Source organism: Sus scrofa, chromosome 2 (genome assembly GCF_000003025.6).
Source record: "Sus scrofa isolate TJ Tabasco breed Duroc chromosome 2, Sscrofa11.1, whole genome shotgun sequence".
Taxonomy (NCBI): domain Eukaryota; kingdom Metazoa; phylum Chordata; class Mammalia; order Artiodactyla; family Suidae; genus Sus; species Sus scrofa.
In genome coordinates, this window is record NC_010444.4 from 134,978,159 (window position 1) to 134,995,397 (window position 17,239).

The window sequence follows — 17,239 nt, forward strand, 5'->3', positions numbered from 1 at the left end:
TGACTCCCTTCTAAGAAGAGCCGGCCGAGGCCAGACAGACCTGTCCAGGTGAGGCGGCCTGGGCTGGGACCCGTGGGCCAGGGGCCCAGCCTTCCCAGAGGCCCAAACCAGTGCCAGAACAGGGGCGGTGTCACCCCTCCCACACAAGGTGCCCACTCCTACTCTGAAAAAGAAAAGTCATAAAGCCTCATTATCTTCGCTCACTTCTCGGCTCCACCCAAAAGCAACAGAGCACAGGGTTTGCAACAAACTTTCCCAGATCAACTGATTTCTCGGCAGCAAGGGAGGGCCCCATGACGAAGCCATTTGAAATCCCAGAAGCAGTTAGTTTTCTACTTACGACTTCACTTTCTGTTGCGCTCTCTCCCTTCCCCTCCTGGGCACCTTCTCTTGTGGAAAGTCATTCTCTCACAGCGTCGTCGTTGGAAACGCCCCCAGCCCCTGCCGATTCTGCTATGCGGTCACCAGTGACGCAGACGCCAAAATTAAATATAGCAACTCTCGTCAGCCCTACTCTCTGCATCACCTGGACCAGCGTGGGGCCCGAGGGCTCTTCCTGAAACCCATGGGGTGGGAAGGCCTGAGCTGGCTGTGGCCACCCCTGGAGACCTCAGCTGATGGACCAGAGGATCTGAGCCCCCTCACCCCCACTGAGCAGTTTTATGAGCATAGATTCATTTCCCACTGGGGCACAAAGACGTTTAATTAAAAAAAATTGAACATGGAATGATGCCTGGTCCATGAGGGACCTGATCAAAGTCTGGGTCAGAAAGGGCCAGCAGTGCTCCCAGGAGGCCTGAGCCAGGATCCCTGGGAGTGGCTACTCAGGAGAGGAGCTGAGCCCTGGAGGAACCTGGGACCCAGCCGGTCCTGCACTATTCCCCCCATGGGCTGGACCTTCTCGGGTCAATTAGATCCTGTGTTGCTAAGAGAGAGGAAGATGCTCCAGTGTGGGGTGGGGGTCTTCACCTAGCCCGGGGGGCAGAGGGACCAGAGGCAGAGGAGGGGGAAAGGAGTGGGCCACCAGCCCAGCTCTGAGGTTCAAGTGACATGATGGACAGGTCCCACGGACTCCTTAGTCGGCTTCCTTCTCTCTCAGGAGAAGGTGCCATCTCACCATCCACTCAGCGAGGCCAGAATCCACAGCCATGCCTGCCCTGGCTCCCTCCTTCCCTGGTCCTCTTGTCCCCTTGGAGGGTGTCCTCCCTGTGTCTGTGCCCAGGATCCCACTCCCCTTGCCTTCTCCAGGGCCTCAGGACAAGGACTTCAGGGTCCAAACAGCATAGGCTCCGAGTCCCAGATGTGCCCCAACTTCCCTGCTGTGACTTCGACAGAGCCTCAGCTGCCCCTCTGGGGAACGGAGTGCCACTCATTCATGCAACAAGTGTCTGCCGAGGCTTTTACTAGGTGCCAGATACTGTTCTAGGGGCTGGAGACCCACAGTGAACAAATCAGGAGACTTCTATTTGGGGGACAGGATGCATACACAAAAGAACACGGGGTGGGCAGAAGGCCGTCAGGGAAATGCTTCTGGTGAGATAGGATGGAACCAAAATCTGGATGAAGTGGGAGGAGCAGGGAGAAAGCTGTCCAGAGAGAGGGGACCGTGCGTGTTAGAGTCCTAGGGATAGAAGCATTCGTGTGGCCGAAGCAGAGGGCGAGCAGGACTAGGCTTTGCTCCCAGTGGGTTGGCGACACTCTGGCTGCTGAGGAACAGACGCGCGGGGACGAGGTGGGGGCCGGATGACTATATATAGCAAGAGGCTTCTGCGGACCCGCAGGTGGGCAATGACGCTGGATGTGGCAGTGAGGGTGGGATGTGGTCAGATTCTAGAGATATGTGTGTAATCTCCATAATACATGCTTATTTGTATATAGCATTTACATCACCATTACGCTGCGTATGACATATAGTAATTGTACATGTACATATATTTTATAATAAATATTACATACACATTGAATTTTTCTCTCTATATGAGTCTTAAAAATCTTCTGTTATGGGAAAATCTCAGACACGTACAAAAGTAACTCCCAGATAACCACAGTCCCCCTTCAACAGCTGGCAACTCCTGGCCAGCTTCCTTTCCTCTCGGCCCCAGCGGCCCCCCTCTGAGGCAGCATACCATTCAGTTCCGGCTACAGTCTGAGGGCAGAGGCTCTGGATTCACACTGGGTGTGGGCATGGGCGTTCTGCCCACGGTGTGAGCACCTTGCAGGTGGAGCTGCCATTTCCTGAGCTGAGGGAACCTGTGCTCACATGTGTCCCATTTAAAAAATAACTATGGGTCATGGGTGATCACCCCCCTTTGCAGCCAGTGGCCCAACCGAGCCCACCTTCCGAAAGGCATCGAGACTGCAGTTTCCATTCCGCAAGGCCCCCGGGCTCCAGAAGCCGCCTCAGTGATGCCACTGATTATCTCCTATCAGTAATTCCAGCCGAAGCCCTTCCGTCCTTATCTCGCCCGACCCTGCGGAACATGTGACGCTGCTGACCACTTGCGTCCCGAGCCGGGTCCCCTCTTGGCTGCCTGCCTCCTCTCCTGGCTTCCCTCTCATCTCTTGCCCGGCCCCCGACCCAGGAGAGTCCTGGTCCCTGGGTCCCCTCACCGTCCGTGTCTACAAGCCAGACCCTCCTCAGCTCAGTGGGCCCCATAGCAGGCGCCTCACTTCGTGGGCCCCACGCCCCACTTCCTTCCCTCAACTGCCGTCTCTGTGAGGGGTGGTTCCCCAAGCCAGAAACCTGGGGGTTTCGGGGCCTTCTCCCTCTTTTTCACCCTTATACTTCGCCAATTCCAATTGTGATTAATAGTAACCATGAAGAGAATCATGATAATGGTGACAATGACAGGTGGCATTAATGGGCTTCCTATGTGACAGGCACACCCAACGCTTTTATCGTGATCACTTCATACAATCCTCTCACACCCCTGTCATTAGCCCCGTTAGACCAAGAAGCCTGGACAGAGAACCCTTCCCAAGGCCACCCAGACAATGGTGGCAGAGCTGGGATTCAGAATGACCTTGCCCCGCTGACTCCAGGACCCTCGACCCTCAGACCCCCTGAAGGCGGAGTCTGGACGTGGGGAGAGGAGGTTTTCCCCAGAGGAGTTTGGGGCTGTCGGGACAGCTGAGGCAGCAGCCACAGGAGGACCCATGGGTGGCAGCCCAGCGTGTTTGACAGCACTGGGCCTGCAACGGCAGCCACAGGGGTCGGGGTCCTGCCTGCGGATCCAGTCTGGAGCCTGCCCTCTGCCCTCCCAGCATTTTGTAACGCCCACTTTCAGGCATGAAACGCTTTCTGCAATGAATCCAGATGCATAAGCTCGAGGGCCACAGTGCAGCAACTGAGAGTTACTCCTCGAAACAGGGACGGGTCTCGAAGGCCACCTAAAACCGACACATGTGGGCCAGTGTCCACTGCAAAACCTCCACTGTCCTGTTCAGACTCAGATGTGCCTAACAGATTAAGTACCACAGTCACCTGACCGACTGCAGACACAGTCAACAACAACAGCACTCACTAAAGGCCAGGCAGTAGTCTATTTAAAAACACTCACTGGCGTTCCCTTCGTGGCACAGTGGAAAAGAAACTGACTAGGATCCATGAGGATGCAGGTTCGATCCCTGGCCTCGCTGGGTGGGTTGGGATCGGGCATTGCAGTGAGCTGTGGTGTACGATGACGACACGGCTCGGAGCCTGTGTTGCTGTGGCTGTGGCTCAGGCCAGTAGCTACAGCTCCAATTTGGCCCCTAGCTTGGGAACCTCCATATGCTGCAGGTACGGCCCTAAAAAGATGAAAATACACACACTTAGATATTCCTCAGAACAACCTCAAGGGGCAGGTTCCACCGTGACCCCCACCGTACAAAGGAGGCTGAGGGGTGTGCCTAAGGCTGCATCATGAGGAACCAGAGAAGCCAGGACTGCCAGGCCCACCATGAGCTCTGGGGGCCTCTAGGAGTAGTGACTTTCATGCAGTAACGTGGGCCATGAAGCGCATGCCATGGAATCTCCCACTTGCTCCTCAGGACTCTCCTGAGGAGGAGCTACATTATTCCCATTTCACAGGTGAGGAAACTGAGACCAAAGAGAGTTGGTGATCTGTTCACAGCCACAGAGTCAACGGATTTGTTTTCAGGGCTCCAAATCCATCACTCACACCTGCTGGGATCCAGGGCCCTAAGGAGAGCTCTGCGGGTCTCTGGGCTGGTCTCAGCTCTCAGGAAGAGAGAGGGAAGTGGGTCTCTGAGTGCAGCCAGGGCCCAGCAGTGTCTTCCACTTCCCTGTACTCTCGGGTGCCACCCCACTGGCCTCGCAGGGTCCAGCCCACGACTCCCACACGCTGGGAGAGGCCCCTTGGTGGCTGCTAACTGTCATCCCTGAGGTCCAGGTCTCCGCCTTCTCAGCCTCCGCAAACGCAGCCACATGCATGGCTGCCAAGGTGCCGTTCTACGGCGGGGCGGGGGGGGGACCATTTTTACCTTCTGCCCTTTGAGGGAACTTCTGTTCACTCCCTGACAGTCTGGAAAGTTTATCCTTTTAACTCCAACCTCCTCCAGCCTTTGAAACAAAGCCAAAAAGAAGCTGTATTCTGGAGTTCCTGTCATAGCTCAGTGGTTAACAAAACCCAACTAGTGTCCACGAGGATGCGGGTTTGATTCCTGTCCTCGCTCAGTGGGTTAAGGATCCGGTGCTGCCATGAGTTGTGGTGTAGGTCGCAGATGTGACTCGGTTCTGGCGTGGCTGTGGCAGCTACAGCTCCGATTGGACCCCTAGCCTGGGAACCTCCATATACCTTGGGTGCAGTCCTAAAAAGACAAAAAAAAAAAAAAAAAAAAAAAAAAAAAAAGCCAAAAACCTGTATTCCGCTTCTGAACTATAAATTTTGAATTACCTTCCTTTTCTGACTCCTATCTTTGCCCCTAGAGCCTCCTCTCCAGCTCTTCCTCAAACCCCAGGGCTCTCAAAGGTGTGCTCTGTGCCCCAGAGTCTCCTCCAGTGCATCTGCATGTCCAAGGTTACTCCTGTTTTAACTGCCATCTTTCCTTCAGAGAGGAGTCCAGACCATTTTCCTCCAAATAATAATTAATCTGATTTGAAGTCTCTACCGTTTATTAACAAGTCTGCCCCTCTTATTAACTACCCCTACTTGTGTGGCAAAGAATAAACTGACTCTAGCAAAAAACAAATAATCCAATCTAGAAATGGGCAAAGGGAGTTCCCCATGTGGCTCAGTGGTTAACGAATCCGACTAGGAACCATGAGGTTGCAGGTTCGACCCCTGGCCTTGCTCAGTGGGTTAAGGATCCAGCGTTGCCGTGAGCTGTGGTGTATGTAGGTCACAGACGTGGCTCAGACCTGGCATTGCTGTGGCTCTGGCATAGGCTGGTAGCTCCAGCTCCAAGTGGACCCCTAGCCTGGGAACCTCCATATGCTGCTGGTGTGGCCCTAAAAAGACAATAAATAAAAATAAAAACGGGCAAAGAACCAGTATAGAAGATATACAAATGGCCAAGAGGATCATGAAAAGGTACTCAACACCACTAATCATCAAGGAAACGCAAACCCAAACCGCAACGAGCTATCACCTCACAGCCACGAGAATAACGACCATCACCGCAATGAGAATGTTGGTGAGGATGTGGGGAGAAGAGCCCTCATGCGCTCTTGGTGGGAATGTAAACTGGTGCCGTCACTATGGAAAACAGTATGGAGGTTCCTCGGGACATCGAAAACAGAACTACCATACAATCCAGCAATTTCATTCCTGGGACCATATCCAAAGGAAACAAAACCACTAACTCAAAAAGACATCTGTACTCCCGCATTCACATCAGCAGTGTTTACAAGTGCCAAGGTAGGGCAACATGGTAAGTATCTACGGACAGAAAAATGGACTAAAAAGTTGTGGTATATATACAATGGCACGTTATTCAGTCATAAAAAAAGAAGGAAACCCTCCTATCTGTGACAACATGGACAGACCTTGAAGGCATCATGCTAAGTGAAAACTCAGACAAATACTTTATGATCTCACTTATATATGGATCTAAAAAAGTAAAAGTCATAGAAAAAGGGATCGAATTTGTGGTTACTAGGAGATTTTTTTTGTGGCACGGTAGGTTAAGGATCTGGCGTTGTCACTGCAGCAGCCCGGTCCGCTGCTGTGGAGCAGGTTCAATCCTTGGCCCTGGAACTTCCACATGCCAGGGCACAGCCAAAAAAAAAAAAAAAAAAAAAAAATTGGTGGTTACCATAAGCAGAGGGTGGGAAGAGGTGGAATTGGACAAAAGCGGTCAAAAGGTACAAACTTTTAGTTGTAAGTAAGTACTGGGGATGCAATGTACAATATGATGATGATAGTTATTTGAAAGTTGTTAGAATAAATCCTCAGAGTTCTCATCATAAGGAAAAAAATTCCTCTTTTTTTTTGTTGTAGCCATATGAGATGATGGATGCTAACCAAACTTACTGTAATCATTTCACAACATATATCTTAAATATTAAGCTGTACATCTTAAACGTACACAGTACTGGATGTCAATTATATCTCAATAAAACTAGGAAAAGAGAAATAGCAATTTAAAAAAAGGAATTAACTTACCCAGAGAGCTCTGACCTTTGTCCTGGCTCTTGGGAGGTAACCTCTAAAGCCCCTGAAAAGAATTTGACTGGTCTTTGTCACCAGTTCCTGGGAGCGAGCAGCTAAATCCTTTGGATTTTCCAAGTGACAGGAGTGTCTTTGCTGGGAGTGGTGGGCCCTGATTTTTTTACGCTAATGAGGCCACTCAAGGTGGGGACTGGTCACAAAAGCAAGCTGCTAAGATACCAGCCTGCCCTCCAGGGAAGAGGCTGGAAGTTGAGGTCAACCAAGTAGCCAAGGAGTCAACTGGTCACGCCTACTGAATGACACACCAGGAAAACTGGACCTTGAAGCTCTCATGATCTGTCCTGGTTGGCACACTCTGCGTGTAGTCACATACTGAGGTGCCGGAGAAGCGACACATTCTGACTCCATGGGAAGAAGGCAGAGGGAGCTTCGTGTCGGGGACCCTCTTGGACCTCCCCTCTGTGTCTCTTCTCTCTGGGTCTGACCAGGATCCTTTTGCTATAATAAAACTATATAACCTTAGGTATAGTGATTCCTGAGTTCTGTGAGTCATTCTAGCAAGTTATTGAACCTGCAAGCATGGTGGGATCTCAGATTAGCCAACTAGCCAGAAGTGAATGTAAACTGGGGATCCCTGAATTTGCAGCCAGTGTCTGAAATGAGAGCAGTCTTGTGGAGGCTGTGCCCTTAACTTGTGACATCTGGCTCAACTCCATGTAGTTGGAAGTCACTGCACTGAGTCTGTCAAACTCCCTGCACAGTCCCAATGGAAACATCCTAAATGTAGTCCAAGGACCTTCCCCAAACAACTATCCAGATCCTCTCTTTCATGGAGTACAAGGCACTGCAATGAGTTCCAAAGCGCAGGAACAACCTTAGCAGTAGTCTTTTCTGTGTGAGCTTTCAGAGGAATTCAGTAGGGAGAGGAAGGTCAGAAACCAAGAAAGGAAGTGGGGAAGAAAGGGAAGGGAAGGCTCAGGGAGGAAAAGGCAGCGGCACGTGGTGCGGGAATCCTGCTGCATCTGAGTGAACAGTGGGGTGTGCGGTGCCTCGCCAGGTCCACAGGACTTAGACTGAGGTGTCAGGGCAAGTAGTGGCGCCTTGACCAGGACAACTGATCATTAACCTGTGAAATGACGGCTCTTTTGCCTCATTAGCTGAGGATGTATTAAAATTACATTTTCTTTTTTTTTCTTTTTCTGGCCACACCTGCAGCATGTGCAAGTACCTGGGTTAGGGATCGAACCCATGCCCCAGCAGTGACCAAACCACAGCAGTGACGATGCTAGATCCTTAATGCCTAAAATTCCATTTTCAAAGTGGTTATGCCTGAAACCTCCAGATGGGCACACTTGGCTTAGAGCTCCCTTGTCGTTAAGGACCTATGGACCTGATGGCACCCAAACTAAGGCCCACCTGAAGTTAATTGTCCTCGGCCCAAATCCTAAACGTGGAAGAACAGCAAGGCGATTACTAGAGCAGCAGACACTCTATGCCTGTTACTTGCCTTCTACCCAGAGAAAGAACCTCTGATCATCTTTTCCACAAAAGGAGAGTTTCCCAGATGCCACCCGTACTTGGAAGAAGCCAGGCTGAAATACTAACCAAGTCAAACTTTCTTGATATTACTCTATCTTTCCCCAGGAGGGTTGCACTAAAACAAACTCGGACACCTGTGGCCTCTTTCCTTCTATGCAAAGCAAAAAGCCAGCAGCAACCCCGAGCTGATAAGATTAATCTAAAGAGAAAATTATGGTGTAATTTCCTATGCTGATACTTTGTAGTTAATTTAAAAAAAAAAAAAAAGGTTTCATTTTCCTACTGGTCTGATTTCACAGGAACATTTTACCTATTTCTGTGAGGCATTTTTTCTCCTGGAAGAGAAGCGCTGATTGGCCCTGAATGACTGACAACCTGGTGTAATGAAAATTTCCAATGTAAACTTATTTTCCCTCGGTTTCAGCAATTTTAAATCTATATATAGAGATATCTTTGTCAGAATTGCATTGTTAGCTCCTCCCAGTAAACTAATTGTCTCACATCGTCAGTGCAAATAGAGCTCTATTCATGGGTCTCACCTCCCAACTGATCCCAACCCTGGTCTGCTTACTGGCATGTACCAGCAACTTCGTCCACGGACACAAGTGCGACATCACCTTACAAGAGATCATCAAAACCTTGAACATTCTCACAGCGAGAAAGGTGAGTAAGCTATCTGGCACCATCTCTCCAGATGCTCTGATGATGCCTGTGCACTTCTTAGACTGTGCTAAGAACCTAACAGCCTCTAGAGTTGGTAGTTGGTGGCTGGTGACAGGATGGGGAGCAGTGGGGAGCCTGTCATCCCAGGGCCTTTCTCCCGCTGAGGGGCTGTAGGAGGTTTTCTCAGCAGGAGAGAGTCAGAGCTGCCCTGCAGGGGTTAGTCTGTGCAGTTGGAGGTAACGCTCTCTCTTGCTCTCTCGTTCCTGCCTGGGCCAAGAACTCGTGCATGGAGCTGCCCGTGACGGACGTCTTTGCTGCCCCAGAGGTAAGAGCTGGCCCAGGTCTGCTTTGGTCGGTGGGGGGCGTGTGGGGTGTGGTGAGGAGAACCATCCACAAGGGTCTGAACAGGAAACTTTTCTAAGAGAAAGCCAACAGGGCCGAGAGAACTGCAAGGTGTGAAATGTTTTCAAAGAAGGAGAATTCTGATCTTTACTCTCAAATACGTCTTGGTGTTTCTGGCCTCACTCGATTTAGAAGATGTTATGATAGCAAGCTTGGGTTTTACAGCCATAATTCATATCCTGGGCAAGGAAAAGCTCTTGAGGATTTTACCCAGCCCAAGGCTAATACCTGGAATACAGGAGGCAGTCAATAAACGCTTATTGAAGGAGAGAATGTTTTTGGCCCATACATTTCTGAAAAACCAAATACTCTCACAAAAACAGATATTGAGATTACAGGTTGAGAGAGCTTTCATTTTGTCTAAGAGACTTCCTATGGCAACAGAAAAGGTATCGCCAGAGCCCCTCCTCTTCCGCAGCCTGGTCACCTAACGGCCCACCAGCTCTGGGCACCACTGCCAAGAGACCCTTAGCTTACTCTGTCCTGCCAGCTCCCCTCCAAAGCTGGTCCAGAACCAGCCTGCCGGACAGGATCCAACACATCCGTGCCTCCGGCTGCTCCTGCGGGGACATCTCGCCTCTCCTCCTCCTGCTGTGTCTCACCCCCACCCCCCAACTGTAGTGGGAGGAGATAGATTTGACAGCTGATAGTGCATTTTCTCTGACAAACACATGACTATAGCCATATCAATAGCTTTTTGCACACCAGTTCCTGTTTTCATGGAAACACACGACTGAGAATGAAAAACCCAAAGCTTCAACTTACCAGTGGTCTCCTAACCACCTGCTTTCCACATGTACGAGAGGGTGACTTGGCTAGGAGTGAGGTCCTGTGGGCTGGGCAGGGCCGCACCCCGCAGCCAGGCCACAGAACGGGTCTGTCCTACTTGGGAGGAGAACTGTTCTTTAGGCCTTTATCTGGACTATCTCATTTCATTAACGGTTATTCCAGGAGTCTGAGATATGATAATATCTAAGACTGCAATGTAATCCTATACTATTATATAAATGTATGTATAACATACACTATTATGTAACATATTTTTGTATTCTTCAGAATCTCTTCTTGTATCAGACTCTCCATCAGTAGTGTATATATATATATATGTATGCCACATGTATGTGTGTATATATGTGTGTGTGTGTGTATACATATGCATGTTTGTTTACATACACACACATACACACACATTCCTCCGGGAGTCCCTGACTTATGCTCTGGCTTCTCCAGAGGGTGGCTCCACTGCTGAGAGGGTTCTACCAAAGCCAAAGGCAGGGCCCCAGAAGAAGTGCCGAGGGTCTGGAAGTGACAGGGTCTGTGGCTTTAGCCCCAGTTCTGCCATTACCTATGTGGCCTCTGCAAGCCTCCACAGCAGTTTGTTCCTCAGTTTCTACATCTGAAGATATGAAAGTGATTTTGAAAGTTGGTTGGAGTCCAACCCTTGAGTTAGTGGAAAGTGTTATTGTATGATACAACACTTGATTAAAGGCAAAAACTAAGAGGGGCCAACAGTTGGAAATGATCAAACCTTCCATGACTGTAAGCCCAGGCTGACTCCACTCTCTGTGCGGCTCTAGAGGGCCCAGCCAGTCATCACCCTAACGGGAGTGCAGGCCAGGCCACAACGCCTTCCTTCTGTTCCTGGGCCTCCTCTTCACTCACGTCTCACGTCCTCCCCCACACATTGCAGACACCTCTGAAAACCAAACCCCGGTGTCTTCCTTCACTCTTACCTTTCTCCCAAACTGATTCTATTCTTCCTGGATTAACAATCTCATTTTTCCATTCTTCTCTTTTCCTCCGCAACTCAGCACTGCTTACTTATCTATTAAGATCCTTCCGAACAAAGAAAGGTTGTTATTTTCAAAACCCACAAAGGTGGTATGTGGGAGGAGAAGCTATTGCTTTGTGTTCTCAAAGAAGAACATCGTTCCAAAATCTAGCACGTTAATTTTAGTGCTTTTGGGGATTAGGAGTTCCATTATGTCCAGGTTGTGTGACATCCTGCTCTTTATGGCAGATGCTGGAACAATGTGCTTCCCAGGCAGTGCCTCCAGGGTGTCTATGGACTAAGGTGGTCTGAGGAAGAGCAAGGTGGAAAGCAAGCCGGCCAGTGGGTCGAGGAAACACTTCTTGGGTGGACCATTAGTTGGAGGCATTTTCTACTTACCAAAGAGAGTGAAAACCCATCATTTTTCAGAGGGCTCTATGCCAACCCTCAAATCTTTTTCAAAAAATGAAAGGATATTTTGTTTGTTTTGTTTGTTTGTTTTTTTGGTTTTGGGGGCCGCACCTGCGGCATATGGAAGTTCTTCCCAGGCTAGGGGTCGAAACAGTGCTGCAGCCGCTGGCCTACACCACAGTTACAGCAACGCGGGATCTGAACCGTGTCTGTGACTTACACCACAGCTCATGGCAACGCCAAACCTCCAACTCACTGAGGGAGGTCAAGGATTGAACCCACATCCCTGTGGATCCTAATCGGGTTCATTAACAGCTGAGCCACAAAGGGAATTACTGCCCCAACCCCCGGGTTTTTTTGTTTGTTTGTTTGTTTGTTTGTTTTTTAAGGATTTTTTCATATATGGCACAGGCTGACTAAATTTGGGTGGACGTGGAGATAATGAATACACCACAAATAGGACTGGATCTGTCTGTAGGTCCCTAAGTGAAGCAGGTCATGGCTCCAGTGAGAACTCTTCACAGTCTTCTGGATGGCACGCCACCATTCCCACAAGAGACGGGCTTCTTTCTGGCCTGGGACCTTCCTTTTGTCCCTTTCCTAAGCAGTTCTGAGCTGCAGACTCCTCCTGGCTCCTCAGTGTGCCCCAAGCTACACGAGACATATTCCCACAGCGAAAGCTAGATGGGCAGATGAAAGCCACCATGGTATCCTGGTGCTGCCACGCCAATGGAACCACAACTTTACGGCCTCTACCTAAACCTGCCTTTAGTAGAATTTGTTCTTTTGAAGTTTTTTCCATGTGAATCAAACTCTCTTCTAGACTTATTTTATCCTTCAGAAGTCTTTTGAAAACTCTCTTTACAGGCTGTCTTCCTATATTATAAGGTCACACACTCAGAACTGAGGCAATATAATTTCTAGGTTCCCAGCCATAGGTTTAGAAAAGTCACGCTAGATTTTGATGGAAAAATAAGAAAAAGGTTTCTTCTCCTTTCAGCCTTTTTGAACCTCAGTGTTCTCTCCCAGTGGCAGAAGCATTTCCCTCCATCGGCACACACAGGGAGTATCTGCCTTCTTCTTGGCCTCAACCTCTGCTCACTCGCAAAGCCCCCCCAGAGGTACAGGGATTTATGGAAGGTTTCTTGACTCTCAGAGCCCAGAGATACTGGTGCTCTTCTTAAATTTCCAACCATGGTCAGGGCCCAGGAAGGCTCTCGGCCAATTCGTTAAGGGCATGTTCCTCCAAAGGCCCTGTCCTTGGGCCATCAAGCACCACAGTGCAAAGGGCAAGCTTTTGCAGTCTTTGATTCTGGTGCCTTGGTCTGGGTCTAAATCTTCCTGGCAAAACCCTGAAATATGAACTGCACTTTTAGCATTTAGCCTAAAGAAATAAGAGGTGAACACAAAGATTTACACAGATGACTTTGTGCTCTTTTATTTATAGAAGCAAAAAACTGCAATGATAAGGGATTAATCAACTATAGTACAAATACACCCTAGGATCCTGCACAGCACTCCAAACTGTTGAATGACTTCAGTAATTGCTAGCACTATATGTTAAAAGCAAAAAGTTACAAAAGCGTGTCAATAATTAGTCTGTATTGAAAACATAAAAAAAGAATTTTTAAAATCTGGGAAGATAGTTATCAAAATCTTAGTAGTTCTCTCTGGCCAGTGAGATAATGAATGAATTCATTTTTGTTGAATGTATGTATATAACTTTTATAGTAAAAATTTGTGAATCAGAAAAAATATGTAAGAACCTAAAAAACTGCTTGGACAGTGCTCTTCTTATAAAGTCCTGGAAACCCTGTTAATGCCCATGGTGATCCAGTGGGTCCAGCAGAGGCCTGAGATTCTGCTCTAACAAGTTCCCAGGTGATGCCCACGCTGCCGCTTCAGGGACCACACTTTGAGGGGCAAGGGATGAGAGCATATCCTGGCAGGGGCTAGAGACAGGTTTATCTGAGCCAGAATGGGCCCAAGCTGAGAGCACTCTCCAGGCTCCACGCCTCGGTCCTTCAGTGGAGAGTGAGAGGACACACCAGGCCTGACAGACTAAGACACATTCCTCTCCCCGGTTCCCAAGTCAAAGCTCCCCACTGGTACACGCCCTCTTCTAAGATTCAAAATCCCCAAAGAGAGCCATGCGGCCACGTCCACATCAGAGCTGCCAGCATGCCAAGGAGTCTCTGATTCTGCACATATGTGGCCAAGAGCCCCTTACAGAAGCTGCCTTCATCTCCCCAGGCCAGACTCTGGGGGCCCCTGACTCTGATCCCAGCATTCGCCTATCTTCTCACACTGCTACCTCCCAGGAGAGGGCTAAGTGGAGCGAGCTGGCCAAAGCAGCAGCATCCAGGCCAAAGGACGGGCATCCATTTATTCAACAAGCATGTGAGATTTCCAGGGAAACCTGGATTCAAACCCTTATAGGAATGAGAAAGACAGAAGACTCATAGACATTCAACCCCTTCCATAGAAAGAAGAGCTTGCATGGGATAAGGAGGTGGACATGGGCTGCAGACAGATGGCCCTGCATGCCAATCCCCACCCTCTTGCTTACTCACTAGAGGGACCTGATTCAGGTATCCTTTCAGCAAAACCCTCCAGAGGAAAAGAAATGGGGAGGTTTTAGGAAAAGGCTGCTGCATCGGTCGATGATTGGGAGACTTGGTTTCCTCTGATGAGCAGCCTCCACTCACACAACAGGAATACTTGACTATCAGATCCAGAGTTGAGCAAACTCCTTTTCTCCACCCATCCTTCCGGAAAGCAGAAGTCAGAAGGAAAAATCTCTCGCCAACGTTCAAAGTCAAGCAAGCACACGGTAATTGGTGGCTCTTTTCTAGAACACGACGGAGAAGGAAACCTTCTGCCGGGCCTCGACTGTGCTTCGGCACATCTACAGACACCACACGTGCATGAAGAGCCTCCTGAGCGGACTTGACAGGAACCTGAGCAGCATGGCAAACATGGTAAGCTGCCCGGTGCCCACAGCTTGGCTTCTAACAGACAGCGGCCTTACTTCTAAATATTCCTCCTTAGGAATAGAGGCGCCCTGGGTTAATCAAGCCATTCATTCGTTCGACGAATATCTCTTGAGGCTCTGTGTTATTCGTAGGTACTGTTCTAGGCGCTGGGATACATTTCTTGCTCCCACAGAATGTTCTAATGGGGGAGTAAGAAAAGCAAACGAGCATATAATATCATGTTTGGTAGTGTTAAGTGCTACAAGGAAAAATACATGAATGAAAACATGGGCGTCATGAGCGAGAGGGCTGCTTTAGTAGGTGGTGACATCCCCTGAGCAGGTGTTTGAATGAAGTGAGAGCTGTCACGTCACCAACTTGGAAGGAATATTCCAGGAAGAGGGAACAAAGGCTCTAAGGTAGAGATGGCTTCATGGGCTCAAAGATCAGGAGGTCAGTAGGAAGGCCAGTGTGGCTGCATCAGTGAGGGAGGGAGGGAGGGGGATTTTAAGGGCGATCACACAGGGCCTCTGGATCCTGCCCCACGTATGGTGGGCAACTGAGGGAATAGGGTTTTGAGCAGGACAGAGAATACGATCTGACCGATGTGATTTTAAATGACCACCCTGGCTACTGTGGTAAATTGGCTGAGCATCAAAGACAGAGGCTGGGAGGCTATTCCAGGATTCCAGGCTGGAGATGATGGTGGTTATGACAGGGCGGGCGCAGCCGAGGTTGTTAGCTTGAGGATGTAACTGATAGAACTAAACACAGAGCCAGAAGGATGTGCTGCGAGATCTACTGTGGGGGTGAGGGAGAGAGTAGGTGACCTCTTGGTTCCTACCCTGAGCCCATGGGGGATAGTTGGTGCTGTTGACAGATAGGGAAGACTGGGGGTGATGTGGGGCTGGAGGCTGAATGGAAGGTCAGGAGCTCAATTTTATTAGTAAGTCTGGGGTACCTACTGAGTAGCCAAATGAAGGTGGTGAAAAGATTGCTGAAGAAGTCTGAAGCTTCAGGCAGAGTCAGAACTTGTGATCAAGAGATCAAGAGTTTTCCTGGTAATAGAACTGGGAGCTGATACCACACTCATTCTCTCTTTTAACCCTCTTAATCACCTTAGGAAGTAGGCACTATTGTTCCCATTTTACAAAGGAGGGAACTGAAGCTTTTATAACAAAGTGTTTGTCCTAAGCAATGCAATTAATAAGCTGGTAGAGCTGAGATTCAAACTGAAGCAGTGGCCTGGTGGTAGGTATCCTTTCCACCTGAAGTGCTCCCAAGCTACGGTGTTGCTATTTCAAGGGCAGGAGGGCAAGTGGACTGACTCTCCCTCTCAGCCGTCCACAGCCACGCAGAAGGGCCAAGACAACAGTGAGCGGGTCTGAGCCTCCGCCCTCAAGTTAGGTACCTGAGCAGCACCTAGCTGTGCCACACCTCTCCAGGGACAGCTGCACCCTGAAGGCACAGAGTCAGTGATGGTACAGTGACCATTTCTAGGAGTGTACATGGTATGCAATGAAAACAGGCAAAACCCTATTGGCCTGGAGCTGGACTGGAGGCCCTGGTTTGATCACTGTTCGGGTGGCAAATGCCAGTGTAGGCTTGACCCAGGGAGAAAGGCATGAGCAAGATTCAAATACTTAGCTAACTAATGAAATGTTTCTTTTGTAGACCTGTTCTGTGCATGAAGCCAAGAAGAGCACTTTGAAAGACTTCTTGGAAAGGCTAAAGACGATTATGAAGGAGAAATACTCAAAGTGTTGAAGCTGACTATTTTTAATTTATGATTTTTATACACTTATTTTAAAAATATTTATATATTTATAACTCATAAAATAAAGTATATGTAGAATCTGACAGCATGATGTCACTTTAATGGCATAGGCTACATTTACTTGCTAACTTTTTAATGAGACACTCAAACTGGGAGTGAAAAACCAAAAGACCGCTTCCCTCTTGAGGAGGTCCCTCTCTCATCAGGGATATAAGAGAGGAAATGACTAAAGCATACGAGGCTACACAAGATGTAAATGATAATTAAGAGAGCTTGCAGACTGGGTCCATAAGTCCCATGGACTATGAAATAATTTTGAACTGAAAAGGTGTCAACTGGAGGCTTAGAACATTCTTCTCCCCTTGGCACAAGGGTTGTTAATATTGACTCCATGGTGGGGGGGGAATCATTCTAGCATACTACATGGCTCTGTGGTAAACAATATTTAAAGCCCTAATAATGTAAATTTTTTGATTGTCAAGTCTTAGAACCAACCAGCAGACAAAGCATGGAAGACTTAGTTATGGTTACAGAACAGAATGAAAATGCTGTCCAACTGACAACATAAAAATATAGCTGAAAATTACTGAGAAGTAAAGTCAGAGGAAGAGCAGTAGGACACCAATATCCCTAGTTCACTCGGGCAGAGGTCACTTGAGCAATACCATCGAAGGTTGCTAGAACAAGAACAAGAGATTTAAGTATTTTATTAAAAATTACAACAGTAATAGAAGATCTAAAAATAACTTCCTATACGTAATTCGAAAGGGGTAGTATAACTAAGGTAAACTCTCACTTTTCAATGGGGAAATCAACACAAATATCTAAAGGTGATAAAAATAAAGAGCTGGCAAGGTGGTCATGAATTGATGATTGTAGCTGGGGACGCGTACATGAGGGTTTGATTATATTCCTTTGCTTTTACACGTTTGGAAATTTCCATGATAAAAGTGATCAACCATAATTTTTTTTAAAAAAAGGAAAAAAGTGAAAAAAAAAACAAAAAAAACAAACCAATAGTGAGTAAATCAAGAACTCTTTGGGGAGTTCCCATCGTGGCTCAGCGGTTAATGAATCCGACTAGGAA

General features: G+C 48.4%; 2 protein-coding genes across 3 annotated transcripts in view; one reads left to right on the plus strand and one right to left on the minus strand.

The window, feature by feature from the left end:
• The window catches only part of KIF3A (kinesin family member 3A), a 137,070-nt gene that overhangs the window by 45,820 nt on the left and 74,011 nt on the right, over positions 1-17,239 (minus strand). The window lies entirely within an intron of this gene.
• Positions 8,659-16,207, plus strand: IL4 (interleukin 4). Its single transcript, NM_214123.1, has 4 exons — positions 8,659-8,816; positions 9,094-9,141; positions 14,256-14,381; positions 16,050-16,207. The coding sequence occupies exons 1-4, from the start codon at positions 8,682-8,684 to the stop codon at positions 16,140-16,142; spliced, it is 402 nt and encodes a 133-aa protein (NP_999288.1). The 5' UTR covers positions 8,659-8,681; the 3' UTR covers positions 16,143-16,207.

Coding starts and splice junctions, on each gene's coding strand:
- IL4 (NM_214123.1), top strand. CDS start 8,682: ATGGGTCTCACCTCCCAACTGATCCCAACCCTGGTCTGCTTACTGGCA. Junction 8,817..9,093: donor ACATTCTCACAGCGAGAAAG/GTGAGTAAGCTA, acceptor GCCTGGGCCAAG/AACTCGTGCATGGAGCTGCC. Junction 9,142..14,255: donor ACGTCTTTGCTGCCCCAGAG/GTAAGAGCTGGC, acceptor GCTCTTTTCTAG/AACACGACGGAGAAGGAAAC.